We start from the raw sequence: 17,561 nt of genomic DNA, 5'->3' as shown, positions 1-17,561 counted from the left end.
TGCATATGGTTTCCTAACCCCCAGATATGAGCATATATTTTATGATTAAGAAAAAAGATACGTACCATATGTGACTTTTATGGGGAAAAGAAAACAAACCCAAACTTGTAATACACCACACACACACACACACACACACACACACACAGTGCTCGTAGACGAGAGGGCCTATAATATAGCGGGTAGGGTACGTACTGGAGGGAGACTGTTTCAGTTTGAGTCCTTGCTCTGCCACATCCTTGCTGTATGACCTTTGGCAGGTTTTCAGCCTCTCTGTTCCTCACCTTCCTCATTTGTTGAACACAGATAATTCCTGAGTTATCTTTAGTAGGAGTTTCTGCTTTAGAAAGTTGTTTTGAGGATCGAACCACATCAGAACAGTGCCTAACACAGAGCGACCCTGTCAGCATCAGTGTTCTCATCAGGCTTTGAAGCAGTTAAGATTTCTGCATATCTAGAGCATGTACGTCTCCCCAGGAAGTAAGCGCACACTTAGTTCTGCTCCATGAAGGTTCACAGAAGCAGATAATATTTTCAAATTTTATCTGTTTAGTGATTAATCTTTACCACATTCCCGACTTGATAGTTACTGCTTTGCAGGGTAAGACACAATCATATGTGGTGATTTGTAATAAAACAAGTTTTGAGTGTATCTCTTAAATTCCAATAGGAGCTTCTGAGTAGGACATCCCTAGAAACTCAGAAGTTGGATCTGATGGCTGAAATATCTAACTTGAAGCTTAAACTGACCGCTGTGGAGAAGGATAGATTGGATTATGAAGACAGGTTCAGAGACACGGAGGTAAGTGATACCCTCCCCCTTAACATACATATGCGTGTGCGTGTGTATATGTCATACACATATTTCCAGAGCAAGTTGAAATTCCTTGTAGGCGTGAGGAGGAGGTAGTTAATGGCTACGTGCTCTCGTTCATCCGTGCTCCTTTTTAGGAATAATCTTTAATTACATTGGCTTTTTTTACATTGACTTTTTTTTTTTTTTTTTTTTTTTAAATGTTGTGCATGGTCTTTTTATAAACATATATTTTATCCCCAGGGGTACAGGTCTGTGAATCACCAGGTTTACACACTTCACAGCACTCACCAAAGCACATACCCTCCCCAATGTCCATAATCCCACCCCCTTCTCCCAAACCCCCTCCCCCCAGCAACCCTCAGTTTGTTTTGTGAGATTAAGAGTCACTTATGGTTTGTCTCCCTCCCAATCCCATCTTGTTTCATTGATTCTTCTCCTACCCACTTAAGCCTCCATGTTGCATCACCACTTCCTCATATCAGGGAGATCATATGATAGTTGTCTTTCTCTGCTTGACTTATTTCGCTAAGCATGATACGCTCTAGTTCCATCCATGTTGTCGCAAATGGCAAGATTTCATTTCTTTTGATGGCTGCATAGTATTCCATTGTGTATATATACCACATCTTCTTAATCCATTCATCTGTGGATGGACATCTAGGTTCTTTCCATAGTTTGGCTATTGTGGACATTGCTGCTATAAACATTCGGGTGCATGTGCCCCTTTGGATCACTACATTTGTATCTTTAGGGTAAATACCCAATAGTGCAATTGCTGGGTCATAGGGCAGTTCTATTTTCAACATTCTGAGGAACCTCCATGCTGTTTTCCAGAGTGGCTGCACCAGCTTGCATTCCCACCAACAGTGTAGGAGGGTTCCCCTTTCTCCACATCCTCGCCAGCATCTGTCATTTCCTGACTTGTTGATTTTAGCCATTCTGACAGGTGTGAGGTGATATCTCATTGTGGTTTTGATTTGTATTTCCCTGATGCCGAGTGATATGGAGCACTTTTTCATGTGTCTGTTGGCCATCTGGATGTCTTCTTTGCAGAAATGTCTGTTCATGTCCTCTGCCCATTTCTTGATTGGATTATTTGTTCTTTGGGTGTTGAGTTTGCTAAGTTCTTTATAGATTCTGGACACTAGTCCTTTATCTGATATGTCGTTTGCAAATATCTTCTCCCATTCTGTCAGTTGTCTTTTGATTTTGTTAACTGTTTCCTTTGCTGTGCCAAAGCTTTTGATCTTGATGAAATCCCAATAGTTCATTTTTTCCCTTGCTTCCCTTGCCTTTTGCGTTGTTCCTAGGAAGATGTTGCTGCGGCAGAGGTCGAAGAGGTTGCTGCCTGTGTTCTCCTCAAGGATTTTGATGGATTCCTTTCGCACATTGAGGTCCTTCATCCATTTTGAGTCTATTTTTGTGTGTGGTGTAAGGAAATGGTCCAATTTCATTTTTCTACATGTGGCTGTCCAATTTTCCCAGCACCATTTATTGAAGAGGCTGTCTTTTTTCCATTGGACATTCTTTCCTGCTTTGTCGAAGATGAGTTGACCATAGATTTGAGGGTCTATTTCTGGGCTCTCTATTCTGTTCCATTGATCAATGTGTCTGTTTTTGTGCCAGTACCATGCTGTCTTGATGATGACAGCTTTGTAATAGAGGTTGAAGTCCGGAATTGTGATGCCACCAACGTTGGCTTTCTTTTTCAATATCCCTTTGGCTATTCGAGGTCTTTTCTGGTTCCATATAAATTTTAGCATTATTTGTTCCATTTCTTTGAAAAAGATGGATGGTACTTTGATAGGAATTGCATTAAATGTGTAGATTGCTTTAGGTAGCATAGACATTTTCACAATATTTATTCTTCCAATCCAGGAGCATGGAACATTTTTCCATTTCTTTGTGTCTTCCTCAATTTCTTTCATGAGTACTTTATAGTTTTCTGAGTATAGATTCTGTGCCTCTTTGGTTAGGTTTATTCCTAGGTATCTTATGGTTTTCGATGCAATTGTAAATGGGATTGACTCCTTAATATCTCTTTCTTCTGTCTTGCTGTTGGTGTAGAGAAATGCAACTGATTTCTGTGCATTGATTTTATATCCTGACACTTTACTGAATTCCGGTATAAGTTCTAGCAGTTTTGGAGTGGAGTCTTTTGGGTTTTCCACATATAGTATCATATCATCTGCGAAGAGTGATAATTTGACTTCTTCTTTGCCGATTTGGATGCCTTTAATGTCCTTTTGTTGTCTGATTGCTGAGGCTAGGACCTCTAGTACTATGTTGAATAGCAGTGGTGATAATGGACATCCCTGCCGTGTTCCTGACCTTAGTGGAAAAGCTTTCAGTTTTTCTCCATTGAGAATGATATTTGCGGTGGGTTTTTCATAGATGGCTTTGATGATATTGAGGTATGTGCCCTGTATCCCTACACTTTGAAGAGTTTTGATCAGGAAGGGATGCTGTACTTTGTCAAATGCTTTTTCAGCATCTATTGAAAGTATCATATGGTTCTTGTTCTTTCTTTTATTGATGTGTTGTATCACATTGACTGATTTGCGGATGTTGAACCAACCTTGCAGCCCTGGGATAAATCCCGCTTGGTCGTGGTGAATAATCTTTTTAATGTACTGTTGAATCCTATTGGCTAGTATTTTGTTGAGTATTTTCGCATCTGTGTTCATCAAGGATATCGGTCTATAGCTCTCTTTTTTGGTGGGATCCTTGTCTGGTTTTGGGATCAAGGTGATGCTGGCCTCATAAAATGAGTTTGGAAGTTTTCCTTCCATTTCTATTTTTTGGAACAGTTTCAGGAGAATAGGAATTAGTTCTTCTTTAAATGTTTGGTAGAATTCCCCCGGGAAGCCGTCTGGCCCTGGGCTTTTGTTTGTTTGGAGATTTTTAATGACTGTTTCAATCTCCTTACTGGTTATGGGTCTGTTCAGGCTTTCTATTTCTTCCTGGTTCAGTTGTGGTAGTTTATATGTTTCTAGGAATGCATCCATTTCTTCCCGATTGTCAAATTTATTGCCGTAGAGTTGCTCATAGTATGTTCTTATAATAGTTTGTATTTCTTTGGTGTTAGTTGTGATCTCTCCTCTTTCATTCATGATTTTATTTATTTGGGTCCTTTCTCTTTTCTTTTTGATAAGTCGGGCCAGGGGTTTATCAATTTTATTAATTCTTTCAAAGAACCAGCTCCTACTTTCGTTGATTTTTTCTATTGTTTTTTTGGTTTCTATTTCATTGATTTCTGCTCTGATCTTTATGATTTCTCTTCTCCTGCTGGGCTTAGGGTTTCTTTCTTGTTCTTTCTCCAGCTCCTTTAGGTGTAGGGTTAGGTTGTGTACCTGAGACCTTTCTTGTTTCTTGAGAAAGGCTTGTACCGCTATATATTTTCCTCTCAGGACTGCCTTTATTGTGTCCCACAGATTTTGAACTGTTGTATTTTCATTATCATTTGTTTCCATGATTTTTTTCAATTCTTCTTTAATTTCCCGGTTGACCCATTCATTCTTTAGAAGGATACTGTTTAGTCTCCATGTATTTGGGTTCTTTCCAAACTTCCTTTTGTGGTTGAGTTCTAGCTTTAGAGCATTGTGGTCTGAATACAATGGTAAAAATATTAGATTGGCAGCTGACTTATCCACAGAGACCTGGCAGGCCAGAAAGAGCTGGCATGATATTTTTAGAGCACTAAACGAGAAAAACATGCAGCCCAGAATACTATATCCAGCTAGGCTATCATTGAAAATAGAAGGAGAGATTAAAAGCTTCCAGGACAAACAACAACTGAAAGAATTTGCAAATACCAAACCAGCTCTACAGGAAATATTGAAAGGGGTCCTTTAAGCAAAGAGAGAGCCTACAAGTGGTAGATCAGAAAGGAACAGAGACCATATACAATAACAGTCACCTTACAGGCAATACAATGGCACTAAATTCATATCTCTCAATAGTTACCCTGAATGTGAATGGGCTAAATGCCCCTGTCAAAAGACACAGGGTATCAGAATGGATAAAAAAACAAAACCCATCTATATGTTGCCTCCAAGAAACTCATTTTAAGCCCGAAGACACCTCCAGATTTAAAGTGAGGGGGTGGAAAAGAATTTACCATGCTAATGGACATCAGAAGAAAGCAGGAGTGGCAATCCTTATATCAGATCAATTAGATTTTAAGCCAAAGACTATAATAAGAGATGAGGAAGGACACTATATCATACTCAAAGGGTCTGTCCAACAAGAAGATTTAACAATTTTAAATATCTATGCCCCCAACGTGGGAGCAGCCAACTATATAAACCAATTAATAACAAAATCAAAGAAACACATCAACAACAATACAATAATAGTAGGGGACTTTAACACTCCCCTCGCTGAAATGGACAGGTCATCCAAGCAAAAGATCAGCAAGGAAATAAAGGCCTTAAACGACACACTGGACCAGATGGACATCACAGATATATTCAGAACATTTCATCCCAAAGCAACAGAATACACATTCTTCTCTAGTGCACATGGAACATTCTCCAGAATAGATCACATCCTTGGTCCTAAATCAGGACTCAACCGGTATCAAAAACATTGACTTTTTAATCACTAAATGCTCATGGCAATATTTATTGTGAGACTTTTTGTTGTTCATACCTTTTTTTAAATTGTGAGACTTTTGATATGAAATTTTAATGCTTTCATTAGTCTTTAGAAAGAACTTTTCACTTTGTGACATTTGGAGCTTCTCTCTGTTCGTCTGCCTGTCTGTCCTCCTGTCCGTCCTCCTGTCCATCTGTAGTGGTTTTCTTCATTATGGAAATAATGGGTTTAAGTGTATCACTTTACTAATAGCCATTTTTAAATTTTACTGATTATTTTCTATATAATAATTAGGTTTGAAAATATGTACAGAGAACATGCTTTTATTATATAATCATAAAAATCAGATTTTTAGAGTTTATTCAGTTTGGCCTTCTACTTTTGGTCTCTTCCACACATAAATCATACCAATTAAATAAAGCTCAGTATACTTTTGTGAAATTTGGGATAGATTCTACAACTTGAAGTACCCATTTTTGTGGTTAAACATGTTTTGTTCTTTGGGCTGTTTTATTGTTAATCTGGGTCTTTTATTTGCTTATTATTTGTTGTTGGGAAAAGAGAGCATATCCGTTTGAAATCTGTTTATTTGGAAAAAATTTGAAGATCTGCAGGACTCCCTTATCTCCCAGCGAATCTCTTCCTTTCTCTCTCTTTTGTTTCCTCGGTTGGAGTATGGAAAGTTGTCATACTGCATTAGAAACTGCGTCCCAAGAAGCGGAGAGGAGAACTCATTTAAGTATTCTTCCCCCTCTGTTTTCTTTGCACACGTTTCTTTGAAGCCAACTCTGTACCATCATGATAACGGGGTCCCTTAGGTATGTTACTAGCTGTGGGCAAGTCCCGCATAGACTGGCTTTAGTGAGATTTACTCCATTGCTATTTTCCAAATTCAATTTTCTGCCAAAATGGAACTGTAATGGAAGGTCTTGGCGTATGTGTTACTTCCTCAACAGCAAAAGGAAATCCCCAACTTAGTTCACGTTCAATCTTCAAAAGTTCTTTGTCAGTCACCTATATGAGCATGTTCCTCACTTGATTGAGGCTGGGGCTCTTAGAACAGAGCTGAGAAAGTCATCCAGTTTCTCTAAAATTGTCCCTTTTGTGCTTTCTTGAAAAAATCCATTTGGATATTTTCCTCTATTTCCTCTCTGTCATTCCCTGACTCCACACTTGCTGCATAACATGACAGAGTTCAGTCAACAGATGGACTGCGTGCCATGGAGGTTACTCTGGTGCAGGGAAAGACGTCGCAGTGTTCTGGTCAAGAGTTGGCCCTTTCCCTTGTGTCCATAAAGCTGAGGGGGAGTCATCCTGCATGACTGGTTAATTTGGATCGGGGATGTTAACCAAGCATTGGGACTAAATAGAAGTGGATGTGTTAGGATTTTTTGGTAAGACTCCAGAGCAGTAGTCACATCTCTTGAGTTTGTCTGCGTTTTTTAAAAAAAGATTTTATTGAGTTGAGAGAAAAAGAGCGTGTGAGCAGGGGGAGAAGGTGAGGGAGAATCTCAAGAGACTTTGTGCTGAGTGAGGAGCCTGTCGTGGGGCTCGATCCCATAACCCTGAGCCGAAGATCAAGTCAGAGATGTAAGCGATTGAGCCACCCAGGTGCCGTGTCTGCACTTTTTTAATAAAACTTTTTTTTTTTTTTCCTGGTGCTTCCTTCCTTTACTCATTACTCATGCATTTTCAATCATAAACAAAGTGATCCTGTCATCAGACTTTCAGTAAACTCAATCCTTGATTTTTTTCTAAGATATTTAACACTATTGGTAAAATACCACATGCATATCTAGAGATTATAAACTATAATCTGATCAACCTCATTACATATAACAACAAATAAAATAGTCCTCAAAATTAAAACCGAATTGAATATGCTCTTTCCTATTTTTGTTCCCTTAATAAAATGTTTGGTGGGGGCGCCTGGCTGGCTCAGTCAGTAGAGTGTGCAAGCCCCATATTGGGTCTGGAGCCTCCTTTAAAAACAAACAAAAATTTCCCTGGCTGTTTCATGAATCCAAAATTCCTTAACTTTGTCTTAGAATTTTAGATTATTTGGAGATTAATTTCTAAGAAAATATTGGAGTGGGGAAGAAATACAGGCACTTCTGAAAGATTAAGGGTAAAAGTCTTGAAATCCTGGAATTTTGAAGACTTGCCTGCAATGGCTGATAGGAGATGCTTAACACTATTCAACAGTGCCCCCTTCTGGTAAGAGTACAGATGCCAGAAATGACGTTTCTGCGGAGCCTGAAGTTTCTCGGAGAGGGAAAAGGGACTAGTAACAGGGGTTTTCTTTTTATAAAGAACTGAATTGGAAATAATTTGAATTCCATTATTTTAAAGTCTTATATTGAGCTATTTCCAGATTTTCCAGCTTGAGTGACTGTGGAAAAACAGGACTTCTTTCAGGTTGGAGATTTACATTCATACTTAGTGTTGCCAGAAGGGAAATTTGGGTAGGGTTTGTTTGTTTGTTTGTTTGTTTGTTTTTTAACAGAAAAATTATCTCAATTTATAATTGTGGTTTTTTTAGTTACTTCTTTTTGCAAGTTGTCACTGTTTCTAAAAGAAGAGTTAAAATAAGACAATACCAAATAGGAATTCAAAGCTGCTAGCCATGAAAAAGTGGCAAGATATATATTAAAAAGACCAGGAGATGAAGGAAGGTCACTAAGAATTCTAGTATGCAAGAATGATTAATAAATGGGGGATAAATAAATGGGAGAAACTGACTTTTTCCTTAGACTTGAATTCCGAACCTGTAGATAAGGAATCACAGCTAAAATGTTATTAAATGATGTCAAACAGTTCCTGACCTCATTCGTGAAAGGAGGAAACAGCTGTTCCCTTACTGAGGTACTGTACTAATAACAACTGTACTAGGGGCACCTAGGTGGCCCTGTCAGTTAAACCTCTGACTTGAATTTTGGCTCAGGTCAGAATCTCATTGAGCCTTGCCTAGGACTCCATGCTTAGCGGGAGTCTGCTTGAAACGTCTCTCCTTCTTCCCCCCTCTTTAGGAAAAAAAAAAAAAAAAGAAAAAATAATTATAATAATAACTAATGAGTAATTATTATATAGTACTGTTAAGTAATTTAGGAAAGGCATCCCTCTCCCCATGTGTGAATCATTACTCATAGAAGTTTAGTAAGAAAGTTTTATTTCTTATGGTATTGCTTCTTTTTTATGGCATTTTTGTATAGTTCTGTCATCTGTTTATTTGTGGCTCAGGAGTAGAGGACTTGTAAAATGAGGAATAAAAACATGTTAAGCATTGGTGGAGTCTTGATGGTTTGTAATCAAAAAAGAAATCCTTTCCACAGTATTTGAAGTTGGTATTGTGTGGCATTCTGATTCCCTTTTCCTACTGTCTGGGCTCTAGACAAAAATATGTTACTGTTTCTTAGAACACTTAGACAAGTTTTACAAGCAAATTAGTTTTTGTTTTGTTTTGTTTTTTTTAATGTGAAAGAGAAAAGCTTCTGGCTGTATTTGTATTATGAAAACCTTAGGATTATTTTCTTTTTTCTGTTCCAAATGTAACATTCATGTTATGACAATGTATTTGTAAATTACAGGGCCCTCATCCACCCTCAAGCTGAGAATCCTTGGTTTAAAAGGTTTACATTTCAAAAAAAACAATAAAAGGATTTAAATTCCATTCCATTCTCCCAGACTGGGTTGATGAACAATCTATATTTTTGTTAGACAAAGGAAGAAATTGTAAAAATATTTTTATAAATAATCCACAGATCACTGAAAAGGCCCTAAAAGTAATGGCTTTACTAAAGAAAATTTTTCTAGTTAATTTTTAAAGTTGGAATCTATATGGTGATTTTTAGTCCAGAAATAGCTGATGATTGATGTATGCGATTGGCTACCTTTGTTAATCAAAATTGAAAGTCACCTTTTAACTCTTAAGCATAGGAGACAAACTGAGGGTTGCTGGAGGGGTGGGGGGTGGGGGGATGGGGTAACGGGGATGGGCATTAAGGAGAGCAGTGATGTGAAGAGACTGGGTGTTATATAAGACTAATGAATCACTGACCTCTACCTCTGAAACTAATGATACATTATATGTTAATTATTTGAATTTAATTTTTAAAGAATTACCTTTGATTTCCATAATCTCATGATTGTGGGCCAGATGCATGGAGAATTTAAAATAGTGTTTTAACTAGAAAGATGCTTTGGGCCTCAGGGAGATACATTTATTTCCATTTGTCTGATCCAATTCCTACAACCTGAACCCAGGGGCTTGTTGACTAGGTTTCCAAGCTGCTATTTTGGCCTACATAGATGTGTTGTTGCTTTCCTGATATGTTTCATTGTTCCTCCTTTGACAGGGGCTAATGCAAGAGATCAATGATTTGAGGTTAAGAGTCAGTGAAATGGACAATGAAAGACTTCAGTATGAAAAAAAGCTGAAATCAACCAAGGTAAGCTTTCTCAATGGCAAAAATTTGTAAACAGCCTGCCTCACTTACCTATGATCCATAATACAAGTTCTCAACTCAATAGATGATAAAGAAGTTATCTTACAAGTGAATGAAATTTCCCCCCAAGCTGGAGACTTTCTTGAATTTGAACACCACTATTCTGAATTTTTAAAAATTGGGGCTTTAACTAATCTAGTGAAACATAACCTGTTATTTCTGTTAGTTAACCTAACCTCCTTTATAAACCGATACTATTTTCTTGGATATTTAGGCTTGTCTTTTTCTATCTGTGGTTTCTTTCACACCTCTGTCTCTCTACCAGTCTTTAATGGCCAAACTTTCTAGCATGAAAATCAAGGTGGGTCAGATGCAGTATGAAAAGCAGCGGATGGAACAAAAATGGGAGTCACTGAAGGTGTAGTAGACTTTGGGTAATGGGGTCCTGGGCCTGTTTGCTTTCTGGCTTGCGCTGTTTTGCCGTGATAGTGTTTTTCAGTAGCATGTGCATTCATCGTGTGTGTGTCATCTGTTTTTTTAAAAATACATTTAAAAAAGCTGATGGAAGGGCCAGTGCGATCCCTGATGTTGTTTTCAGAAACATATGAAATAATTAATGAAAAATAATAAATGGGCAAAATAAAAATATTCATTTAGAAATTTGATCTCATTCTCTTAGAGTACCTGAGATCCAAGCTTGGTAAAATAGTTGTAAAAATGCACCTGGAAAAAGATATCCATTTTGCCTCAGACTGCTTCTTCCTTTGGGACTTTCTTACAGGTTAACTGTATCCTGACAGTGAGTTGAAATTACTGCTGTAAAGAAGCTTTTTGCCAGTGCTACTGAAAATTCCTTGTACTTGGGATCCATGCCTATCATAAGTAAAAAGTATAGGGCCAGCTTTCTTGCGTCTTTGGAGATCTTCTCATAGTACTAAACACAATACCTACCTTAAGAGACTGAAAATAAAATGTTTATCAGTTATAAAAATACACTTATTAGCACTGCAGAGCTTTATTTTCTGTGCTAAAATACAGCCAGCAAAATTTCAGTTTGCTAAAGCTAATTCTTCACCAAAATTAAACTGAAAATTTAACATTAGTAAATAGAATATTGGACTTGGAATCTTTAATAGCTACATAGTAGACAAGAAGGGGGGGGGATTTAAAATCTGTTAAATCTTTTTTCCATTGTTGTGGGAGACTCTGTCCTTTTATTTTGGTGATGAAGATGAATTAGTTAGTCCCATGATTTGGCTAACATTGTTCATCACTTGCTACCTTACCCATCAATTAAGCTCTGCCTTGTTCATGCTCAGGGAACATGAATGCCATCTTGAAATACTAAATAAATCTCAGTCAAGTCTTGATATATATTTTCCAATTTGCATTTTATTTTGCTTTTATGACACTCGGGGTCTAATTTGATTATCATCCTGGATTAACTGGGGGAGGGTTTTTTTTGTTTGTTTAACATAAGCTTTAAAACTTAGGCTACTCAGGTCCTAATTACACTTTAAAGCATTTTGTTTTAATTTGGTCACACAGAAACTTGAAACACTTATTCCAGAATTATTAGACATTGACCTTCATTAATTGTCTTGCTTCCTGCTTCCTCTTGCCACTGTCTGGTTTCTGAAGTCTGCATCTAGATTCCTATCGTTTTTGTTTCATTCCCAAAAACTCATTATTGACTTAAGAGTTAACATGCTCCCTGAATATTCTCCTTTAGTCATAATTCCCTGTTGTAAAACGAGCTTATCATTTGTAGGACGAACTGGCATCTTTAAAAGAACAGCTGGAAGAGAAGGAATCTGAAGTAAAAAGGCTACAGGAAAAACTGGTGTGCAAGATGAAAGGAGAAGGGGTGGAAATTCTCGATCGAGGTGGGCACATACATTTGACATTTGTTCTCTTACTTTCTTAGAAACCTCCCTGTGCAGCCCTCCCTTCCTCCCCACACCTGCAAAAGAACCCCGTGTCAGTGGTGAGTCCTTTCAGAGAAAGGAGAAGGGTAGCGGAAACCAGCTGAGGCCAGGACAGCAGGGCCTCCTCCGAAACTCTTCCCTGTGCCTGGGGATCTAGTAGCTTCCTCTTCAGCAGCTGGAGGAGAGCAACTCTGTACTTCATGCGGTGTTTATTATGCATTACTAAGTTGTGAATTCTGTTGAGACAGTTCTTGTTCTGATGGCAGTACAAGGAAGTGATAGAAAGCATTAAAAGGGAACATTATCATGTCCCAGGTTTAATCTCCCTCTGAACTGAACTTGAAACAGCATGAACTAAGAGATTTAGAAACCGTTCCTTACACTTTTGAGAGAAGAGAGGAAAGGACTTTGCATCTTTGGAAGATCAAGGAAAATTTCTTATGGTGGACTGAGCCCTCAACCTGCTAGAAAGCAAAAATAATCCTCTTTTTTGAAAACGTGTGTGAATTTATCAAAAATTTTTCTCATAACTGAGGAAGTTTGTCTTGAATATTGTATGGACTGTCATTTTTAATACACGTTATATGTGATAGAAAATAACTTGAATGAAATGTGTTTTTTATGTTATATTTGGAAATATAAATGCACAGAACACCTGACAACACTAGGTTTGATTTAACCTTTCTTTGCTATTATAAATCACTGTGGCATGCAAACTACAAAGCAACTTCTGACTCTTGAAACTAAAAATTCCATTGAGTGTAGCTTTAGTACATTTTTATGTGAGCATCGGTAACCTCACTGTCTGAATAATGAAGGGCTTCAGTTAGGTTACCTATAATGTCTTTCTTGGTTCTAGAATACCCTGGCTTTATATCCCTGTAGTTGTAATTCCCTATGGATCAGAAAGCTAACTCATCAACCATTGAAGGATTTTTCCCCCCTTGTGTATTTTGGCATATAATAGAATTCTGGCGTTGTGTTTTTTTGTTTTTTAAGGAAGCTCTACACTCAACATGGGGTTGGAACTCACCTCCCCGAGATCAAAAATCACATACTATATACTGACTGAACGAACCAGCAAGGCATCCCTAGATTTGTGTAGTCTTTAAAGGACGTTCACAGATAGGTCATGCCTTTAGGGTTTTAAGAATAAAATGGAATCATGTTGTGGGCTAGAGGACGTGTTGGAGTAGTGGTTCCCAAAGACGGACGCTGGTCTATGAACTGCTTATCGCCAACACACAGCCCGATAAACACAAGAGTCGGGAGCAATGTTTAGAAACTTCATAGCAATCTGATGTTGGCATAAGATCTCACTGCGTGATCAGTGGACTCATCTCATTGAACGGGAGGTAGACCACGTCAGAGTCATTGAATTTGAGTGGTGAGGTTCATGTGTCCTAAGCCAAGTGCTGGGCACATTCAGGAAAGCCATGTGCTGACCCGTAATGGAAATGTTACAACCAAACATCACTAATGGTGTTTTCACCCCGTAGAGTATAAGGACTGCTTGTATTCCACAGACCTAACTTTAATATGCCAGGAAATCAGGGTTCACAAAGAAGAAGTGACAGAGGTAGGAACTCAAATCTAGGTCTTTGGATGAATTATATTCTCTTTCTAACCTTACACAGAGCTTCATGCATTGCAGTACCATTCCTAAAGCCACAAAATAGTGTTTAATATTCAGTTTTTATAGGGTTAGCTTCTTTATCTTAGGCAAAAGACTAAATAATAGTACTTTAAAAATATTTATTGTTGTAATGTATATACTAACTTCCAATTCGATGGGTTTTCCTGCACAGATGAAAATTTTAAAAAGAAGCTCAAAGACAAAAGTAAGGTTTTTGGTGTCTTTCCATCAGCCTTTAAATTCACCAAAAGTACTACTTGGACTGTTCTTTGCATGTGTTTTAAAAACATTTATCTCACCAAAGATGTGAAGTTGCTTCATCGATAAGCTCCCCATTTCTTCAGAGTGCACAAAATAGAGGGTAAATAAACAAACAGTAAAAACAAGGAGTAAAAGGTCATTTTGCTGATTTCTCCCCCCCCACCCCCCCGATTCAGCCCTTTTGCTCCACAGGGTATAGCAGAACACCCAGAGTAACAGAGGGGAGGAAGAATTTTTTTTGTAGTTCGGGAGACAGAGTATCAGAGGAGAAAATTACTTTTCAAGGTTTTGTAGCCCACTTCTTCCCTGAGATCTACATTAGGAACTAAACATACCCTGTTGGTGTTAGACAAGATTGTACCCAGGCTGATTAACAGAACCAGCCTCATCGAGATAAATCATTAATTAATAGACTCTTTCCTCCAGATGTTGAATTCTTACACCCAGAGAATTGGGCATCAAAAAAAAAAAAAAAAGGCAATTTCTACAGAATATACCTTCATATTGAAAGTGTTGTATCAGTGATGAATGATGCATTTTAAAACTTACCTTAAGTAGTAGTTTGTTTGTTTGTTTTTCTCAGAAGCAGGTAACCTTAGCTCAATTTTTTTTTCTGTTTGAATTTTTTTAATTTGTGATTTCGTTTTAGGTTGACATTTCATCTTAAAATATTGGTTCTTTTATTATTAAAGTAATGTGCTTTTGTATTTGACTGTCAAATTTTAAGGAAAATCACATTTACCTTTTAAAATAGTGTCATAAATGATGTTTATAGATGAAGCAAAGTACTTATCCTTCTGTATGGAACCTACAACCACCTTCATAGCATGACTGCTATAGATGCCACATTCCATGAGGCTCTTGCCATTCATGCCTCCATCTTGGTTAAAACTGAGTATCCTGTCCTCTGCTTATGTCATTGTGTACACCGTCCATCGCTTTCGCCCACTGCTTTCTAGGTTTCTTGTTTCTTTTTTTTTTTTTTTAATTGAAAAGCTGTGTTTTCATGGTTGTAGCACTGAAATTTCACCTTCCGTGTTCTCGTGAGGATTTTGTTATTGCTTCGAGAGAGGGTAGTTAGCTTTGACCCATATTGTTTGCTTTCTGGAGTGATAACTATTCAGGCGGCGACATGGAAGGTGTTCATTTTTCAGATTTTCCCCAAAAGAGGATATGGACGGTAAACATTTCATTAAAACACTTCAGTCTGAAGAGTTAGCCCCTTGTTATTGTCACACACCTTAACAAAACTGACTTCTGACGTGTTCTTGTGATATTTACAGATATTGAAGTGCAAAAAATGAAAAAGGCTATGGAATCTTTGATGGCAGCAAATGAAGAAAAGGTATCTAGATGAAATTAAAGTATTTATGTGGGTGTGTACCACCATTTTGATCACTCCATGAGTTTTCTTGAGATATGCCAGGTTGGAAGAACCCTACACACTACTGATGTTGAGGGACAGCCGTTCTGCCTTTCTACCTTCATGTGCCTGCTCTCGGTGATGGCAGTTGTCATTGTGACTGTGTGGGTAGAGTGGTGACCGGCAGCACTGGGTCCACTGAGATCTCCCTCTCCCACCTCCCTGTGAATCTGGAAAAATGTTCAAGCCCTGAGATCATTTCTTTATATTCAGGTGGGAAATGAGAGAAAGGATACAGTCCATAGTGCATCCTTTCTGGGCTCGCATGAACTCTGAAAGGGGTGGTCCCTGACAACTGTTAGCTTCCCGATGAGGTTAATTTTCTTCATATCATTTTCTTCACACTCCTGGATTCTTTCACATGAGGGATTGTCTCTGTTCTCCTGAGAGGTGAGATACGAGAACAGAGGCATCAGTACCATGAAATAAAATATGGCCCTAGGCTGTCTTTTAGCTTTGTTGGCCAAATGCCAGGGACTCCAGAGTCTTCTTTCCTGTTGCTTCACTGATTTCATTCTGATGAGAGCAGGGAAACAGTGTCCTCTAAAGCAAGGTGTTTTTTCATGGCCTACCTGATCAGCCATATACCCAGCGGACAGCAACAGTCGGGTTCAGCTCGCATCATCAGAACTACTCTTACACGTCATGTTACTCAATGAATAGGACAAGGAGGCATTTTCCCAAGAAAAGAGTCATTTCAAGGAAGTAAAAAAACAAGCAACTGCCAAAGAACTTTGCCTTGATCTTTTTGTCTCAGCTTGTTTCTTTCTCTAATTCTTGTGTTCTCTGTTTTACTCTATATTTTTGCCGTTCATTCTCTTTATTTGCTCTTTATTAGGAAATAAACTCATTGCCCTCTCCACCCACCTATATTTAGGTTTCTTTTTGCTAGTCTTTACCACTGTGGAATAAAAAGGAAAGTCATTAGCAAGGGGCCCATGTAGTTTTTACTTTATTTTTTTTTTTAAGATTTTATTTATTTGAGAGAAAAACAGCGAACAGGGAGCTTGATATGGGGCTTGATCCCAGGACTCTGGGATCACTACCTGAGCCAAAGGTAGACGCATAACTGACTGAGTCCCCTCGGTGCCCCCATAGCTTTTACTTTTAAAAAAGTAATCACAAATTCATTTAGTCTTAATTTCTCTCTCTCAAAAAGCATCAATAACAAACAAATCTCCCAGTGTTGACTGAGGGCTTACTAGACATTCAAACTGCTTTAGGAGCACCAACGCTGACATAAGTTTTTAGTAGTTCCAGAAGGCTTCAAAGAGGTTGCATTTGAGCAAAATCTGAGGAAAGGCAAGAGTTGTTTATCAGGAAAACGAAAGCTGCTAAGGAGAGTATCTATGAACTAAACATGTCTCAAAAGCCCAGACTTGGCACAGCCTAGTGCATGTTGGGAAAGTTCAGAATGAGATAAGGTAGAGGGGTATATGACGCTGACATTTACACAGGTTGACAGGGTTTTTGAAAACCTTATTTTGGATTTGAGGGCTCCTGGGTGGCTCAGTTGGTTAAGCACCTACCTTCGGTCAGGTTACGACCACAGGGTCCTGGGATTGAGCTCCACATCAGGTTCCCTGTGGGAGCCTGCTTCTCCCTCTCCCTCTGCCCCTTCCTCCTGCTTCTTCTTCTCTCTCTCTCACCCTCTTTTTGTCTCGAGTAAGTAAAAGTCTTTGAAGTAATTTTTTTTGGGGGGGGGGGGATTTGAGAACAAGTTTCTAGTTTGAGTAATGAGGTGAATGATAGTGCCCTCAAAGAGTTAAGGGGATCTAAGCTCAAGTACCAGGGGCAAATAATGAGCTTAATTTTAGAGACATTCACTTCGATGTGCTCATGGGACTTTTAAAAGGAGATTTCTCATAGAAAGTTGGAAAATGAATCTAAATTTGGGGGTTAATGTATAATTATAGATGGGGTAGGGAGTGAACCCAGTCCATTTTAGGAAAAATACAGAATTATAGATTTTCGGAGACTAAGCTATAGTTGATATGTAAATTAGCTTTTGCTCCATGACAAATTACATTTATTATTTCTCATACTTCTGATGGTTGATTAGGGGGTTCTCCTGGTCTGGGCTGGCTTTGTTGATCTCTGCAGTTAGCTGGTGGGTGGGATGGGGCTGGATGGTCTAGGCTGGTGTGACTCACATGTCTAGTGATTAACATCCTTGCGTAGATTGGGCCCATCTGGGATGTCTCTTTTCCAAATGATATCTCGTCTTCCATTAGACTAGCCTGTGCTTCTTCACATAGTGAAGGTTCCCTGGAGCAGAGAGAGAGGGCAAACCCTAACCACATTTGTTGATATCTCTTTGACCAAAGCAAGTCACATGGCCAGGCCCAAAACCAGTGAGAGAAGAGCTAGGGAGCCCATTTTTTTAGGATCCACCAGAGTGGGGGTAAAGGACAAAATCTTAAAGCACTAACATTTTATAGACTGGGCTGGG

At 38.5% G+C, this 17,561-nt stretch overlaps 1 protein-coding gene across 1 annotated transcript in view; it reads left to right on the top strand.

The window, feature by feature from the left end:
- LOC309870276 (liprin-beta-1-like) overlaps positions 1-17,561 on the top strand; it is a gene marked incomplete at both ends in the record, with an annotated part of 57,644 nt that overhangs the window by 9,039 nt on the left and 31,044 nt on the right. The window contains 5 exons of the mRNA XM_082742454.1: positions 671-802; positions 9,772-9,864; positions 10,187-10,279; positions 11,633-11,747; positions 14,970-15,031. Coding sequence (XP_082598580.1) covers positions 671-802; positions 9,772-9,864; positions 10,187-10,279; positions 11,633-11,747; positions 14,970-15,031 — 495 coding nt within the window. The remainder of the gene's footprint in view (positions 1-670; positions 803-9,771; positions 9,865-10,186; positions 10,280-11,632; positions 11,748-14,969; positions 15,032-17,561) is intronic.

This window comes from Mustela nivalis (assembly GCF_964662115.1).
Source record: "Mustela nivalis genome assembly, chromosome: 7".
NCBI lineage: Eukaryota > Metazoa > Chordata > Mammalia > Carnivora > Mustelidae > Mustela > Mustela nivalis.
The sequence above is the reverse complement of the archived record's forward strand: the minus strand, read 5'-3'. Positions and strand labels throughout refer to the sequence as shown.